This window comes from Silurus meridionalis, chromosome 12 (genome assembly GCF_014805685.1).
Source record: "Silurus meridionalis isolate SWU-2019-XX chromosome 12, ASM1480568v1, whole genome shotgun sequence".
In the NCBI taxonomy this organism is placed as follows: domain Eukaryota; kingdom Metazoa; phylum Chordata; class Actinopteri; order Siluriformes; family Siluridae; genus Silurus; species Silurus meridionalis.
This window is the reverse complement of record NC_060895.1, coordinates 26,203,518-26,208,517: the sequence shown is the minus strand read 5'-3', so window position 1 is coordinate 26,208,517 and position 5,000 is coordinate 26,203,518. Positions and strand designations below refer to the sequence as shown.

General features: G+C 42.1%; 1 protein-coding gene across 2 annotated transcripts in view; it reads right to left on the bottom strand.

Annotated features, from left to right (window-relative positions):
* Positions 1–5,000, bottom strand: part of hectd3 (HECT domain containing 3) — a 21,697-nt gene that overhangs the window by 13,092 nt on the left and 3,605 nt on the right. For both annotated transcript variants that reach the window (XM_046862692.1, XM_046862693.1), the window contains exons 6-10: positions 1,243–1,356; positions 891–973; positions 619–784; positions 350–431; positions 1–179 (exon numbers count right to left, since the gene is read on the bottom strand). The exon at positions 1–179 is cut by the window's left edge and continues 4 nt beyond it. In XM_046862692.1, coding sequence (XP_046718648.1) covers positions 1–179; positions 350–431; positions 619–784; positions 891–973; positions 1,243–1,356 — 624 coding nt within the window. The remainder of the gene's footprint in view (positions 180–349; positions 432–618; positions 785–890; positions 974–1,242; positions 1,357–5,000) is intronic.

Here is a 5,000-nt window from a genome sequence, read left to right as displayed (position 1 = left end):
GTAAAGACGGCGTGTTTACAGGTGGGATCGAGATTGGGGTTGTCGCGGTGCTCCATGGCGAGGCGGCGGTTGATGTAGAGGCGAGGCATGAAGCTGGGTTTACTCGACTCGGAGTCTTTCAGACACTGTATAATGAGAGCAGAGCGACGCTTCGACAGCAACAGGAACTGCTTTATATTCTACAGGAAGTAGAAATAATTAGAATCAATAATAATGATCAGGAATATTAATATCACTGACAGCTTTCATTATAACCATGATTAATGCAATAAAATCTAATCATCTGAGTTCTGCGCTCTGATTGGTCAGGAGGTGGTGATGAATTTTCTGCAGTGGCTGGGGCTCTCACTTTAATCTGGTTGAAGGTGCCAAGGCTGTAGTCCCAGGCAGGTACCAGGTGAGGAAGCAGACTGTCCAGGACAGTAATAAACCTACACACACACACACACACACACACACACACACACACACACAGAAATGAATACCCCTGAATTTACTGAATGTAAGAATATAATAAGTGAATCCAATACTGTGTGTTACATCACATTAAGCAGTGTGTGCTACAGGACCTCAGGAGGACTGTGTTTTAATGTGTGTGTGTGTGTGTGTGTGTGTAACCTCAGGATCAGCAGTGTGCGGCGGTACAGGACGTCAGGCGGGGTGCCCTCCAGGCGAGGGAAGCGCACTAGATTTGGTGATTTGAACACGTCAGCGTTCAGACCCAGATCTCTTTCACAGGAGGATTTAATCTTCAGCCCTCTGATCCTCACATCAATCCCACCATCTGAGACATCACACACACACACACACACACACACACACACACACTGCAATGAAGTCTTAATATCTTTAATAATAATGACTGATGATGATGATGATGTGTCTCTCACCTCTACACTCCTCAATTCGGATCTCAATGATGGGTAAGTGTGTGCTCATGTCCTCTAACACACAAACCTCACCGATCAGATTACTGTATACACACACACAAGCACACACAAAAACACACACAAAAACATTATTCAGATTAGAGCACCTGTGCATTTTACACTTACAGCGTGTGATGATGATGAGAATGGTGGTGATGAGGATGAGGATGATGATGATGAGAATGGTGATGATGATGAGAACGGTGGTGATGAGGATGAGGATGATGATGATGAGAATGGTGATAATGAAAAGTGCTGTGTGCCGTGTCATCACTCTGGTTAGAAACATGAGCAGATGTTGAGAGGAACTCACTCTTCTATGGCAATGTCACTGTATTTCTTCAGGTTGTCTCCTTCTCCTCCATACACGGTCACACGCTTTGGCATGTATGTATCGTCTGTTGAGTCAACTCTCAGCATCAGCTTACTGACAACACACACACACACACACACACACACACACACACACACACAGGGTTTAGAGTGTGTGTATTAAACGTGTAGAGTGTATATTATGCCAAACACAGAGTGCGCGTGTGTAGAGTGTGTGTTTGGGTTAATGTGTGTGTGGTGTGAATAGTGTGTGTGTGTGTGTGTGTGTGTGTGTGTGTGTGTGTGTGCGCGCATATAGAGTGTGCATGTGTGTAGAGTGCGTATATAGTGTGTGTATGGTTTGGAGTGTGAATAGTGTGTATAGTGTGTATAGTGTGTGTGTGTGTGTGTGTTTAGCGTGTGCATGTGTGTAGTGTGCGTATATAGTGTGTGTATGGTGTGGAGTGTGTATAGTGTGTATAGTGTGTGTATAGTGTGGAGTGTGTATTGTGTGTGTGTGTGTGTGTGTTTAGAGTGTGCATGTGTGTAGAGTCGTATATAGTGTGTGTATGGTGTGTATAGTGTGTGTATATATAGTGTGTATAGAGTGTGTGTGTGTGTCTGTGTGTGTGTGTGTGTGTGTTTAGGTGTGCATGTGTGTAGAGTGCGTATATAGTGTGTGTATGTTGTGGAGTGTGTATAGTGTGTATAGGTGTGCATGTGTGTAGAGTCGATATAGTGTGTGTATGTTGTGGAGTGTGTATAGTGTGTATAGAGTGTGCATGTGTGTAGAGTGCGTATATAGTGTGTGTATGGTGTGGAGTGTGTATAGTGTGTATAGAGTGTGTATAGTGTGTATAGTGTGTGTATATATAGTGTGTATGGTGTGGAGTGTGTATAGTGTGTATAGAGTGTGCATGTGTGTAGAGTGCGATATAGTGTGTGTATGGTGTGGAGTGTGTATAGTGTGTATAGAGTGTGCATGTGAGTAGAGTGCGTATATAGTGTGTGTATGGTGTGGAGTGTGTATTGTGTGTGTGTTTTAGAGTGTGCATGTGTGTAGAGTGTGTATATAGTGTGTGTATGGTGTGGAGTGTGTATAGTGTGTATAGAGTGTGCATGTGAGTAGAGTCGTATATAGTGTGTGTATGGTGTGGAGTGTGTATAGTGTGTATAGAGTGTGCATGTGTAGAGTGCGTATATAGTGTGTGTATGGTGCGGAGTGTGTATTGTGTGTGTGTGTGTGTGTGTTTAGAGTGTGCATGTGTGTAGAGTGCATATATAGTGTGTGTATGGTGTGGAGTGTGTATAGTGTGTATAGTGTGTATAGTGTGTGTGTTTTAGAGTGTGCATGTGTGTAGAGTGTGTATATAGTGTGTGTATGGTGTGGAGTGTGTATAGTGTGTATAGAGTGTGCATGTGTGTAGAGTGCGTATATAGTGTGTATGGTGTGGTGTGTATAGTGTGTATAGAGTGTGCATGTGTGTAGAGTGCGTATATAGTGTGTGTATGGTGCGGAGGTGTATAGTGTGTGTGTGTGTTTGTAGAGTGTGCATGTGTGTAGAGTGCATATATAGTGTGTATAATTATTATATAGTGTGTGTATAATTATTATATAGTGTGTGTGTGTGTTTAGAGTGTGCATGTGTGTAGAGTGCATATATAGTGTGTGTATGGTGCGGAGAGTGTATAGTGTGTGTGTGTGTGTTTAGAGTGTGCATGTGTGTAGAGTGCATATATAGTGTGTGTGTGTAGAGTGTATATATAGTGTGTGTGTGTGTGTTTAGAGTGTGCATGTGTGTAGAGTGTGTATATAGTGTGTGTATGGTGTGGAGTGTGTATAGTGTATAGTGTATAGTGTGTGTGTGTGTGTGTGTGTGTGTGTGTGTGTGTGTTTAGAGTGTGCATGTGTGTAGAGTGCGTATATAGTGTGTGTATGGTGTGGAGTGTGTATAGTGTGTATAGAGTGTGAGTGTGTGTGTGTGTGTGTGTGTGTTTGTAGAGTGTGCATGTGTGTAGAGTGCATTATATAGTGTGTGTATGTTGTGGAGTGTGTATAGTGTGTATAGAGTGTGAGTGTGTGTAGAGTGCATATATAGTGTGTGTATGGTGTGGAGTGTGTATAGTGTGTATAGAGTGTGCATGTGTGTAGAGTGCATATATAGTGTGTGTATGGTGCGGAGAGTGTATAGTGTGTGTGTGTGTGTTTAGAGTGTGCATGTGTGTAGAGTGCGTATATAGTGTGTGTATGGTGTGGAGTGTGTATAGTGTGTATAGAGTGTAAGTGTGTGTGTGTGTGTGTGTGTGTGTGTGTGTGTGTGTGTGTGTGTGTGTGTGTGTGTGTTTTAGTGTGCATGTGTGTAGAGTGCGTATATAGTGTGTGTATGGTGTGGAGTGTGTATAGTGTGTATAGAGTGTGAGTGTGTGTGTGTGTGTGTGTGTGTGTGTGTGTTTTAAGTGTGCATGTGTGTAGAGTGTGTATATAGTGTGTGTATATGGTGTGGAGTGTGTATAGTGTGTATAGTGTGCATGTGTGTAGTGTGTATATAGTGTGTGTATGGTGTGGAGTGTGTATAGTGTGTATAGTGTGTATAGTGTGTATAGTGTGTGTGTGTGTGTGTGTGTGTGTGTGTGTGTTTAGAGTGTGCATGTGTGTAGAGTCGTATATAGTGTGTGTATGGTGTGGAGTGTGTATAGTGTGTATAGAGTGTGAGTGTGTGTGTGTGTGTGTGTGTGTTTGTAGAGTGTGCATGTGTGTAGAGTGCGTATATAGTGTGTGTATGTTGTGGAGTGTGTATAGTGTGTATAGAGTGTGTGTGTGTAGAGTGCGTATATAGTGTGTGTATGGTGTGGAGTGTGTATAGTGTGTATAGAGTGCGCATGTGTGTAGAGTGCGTATATAGTGTGTGTATGGTGTGGAGTGTGTATAGTGTGTGTGTGTGTGTGTGTGTGTGTGTGTAGAGTGTGTGTGTGTATATATAGTGTGTATATAGTGTGTATATGGTGTGGAGTGTGTATAGTGTGTATAGAGTGTGCATGTGTGTAGAGTGCGTATATAGTGTGTGTATATGGTGTGGAGTGTGTATAGTGTGTATAGAGTGTGCATGTGTGTAGAGTCGTATATAGTGTGTGTGTATGTTGTGGAGTGTGTATAGTGTGTATAGTGTGTGTGTGTGTGTGTGTGTTTTAGAGTGCGCATGTGTGTAGAGTGCGTATATAGTGTGTGTATGGTGTGAGTGTGTGTATAGTGTGTATAGAGTGTAAGTGTGTGTGTGTGTGTGTGTGTGTATTTTTAGAGTGTGCATGTGTAGAGTGTGTATAGTGTGTGTATGGTGTGGGTGTGTATAGTGTGTATAGAGTGAGTGTGTGTGTGTGTTTTAGAGTGTGCATGTGTGTAGAGTGTGTATATAGTGTGTGTATGGTGTGAGTGTGTATAGTGTGTATAGAGTGAGTGTGTGTGTGTGTGTGTGTGTGTGTGTGTAGAGTGTGTGTAGAGTGTGTATAGTGTGTATAGTGTGTGTAGAGTGTGTATAGTGTGTGTGTATAGTGTGTATAGTGTGTATGGTGTGTGTATAGTGTATAGAGTGTATAGTGTGTAGAGTGTGTGTATAGAGTGTGTATATAGTGTGTATGTGTGGAGTGTGTATATATAGTGTATAGAGTGTATAGTGTATATAGTGTGTATATAGGTGTGTATATAGTGTGTATTATATAGTGTGTATATATAGTGTGTATAGTGTATATAGTGTGTGTGTATAT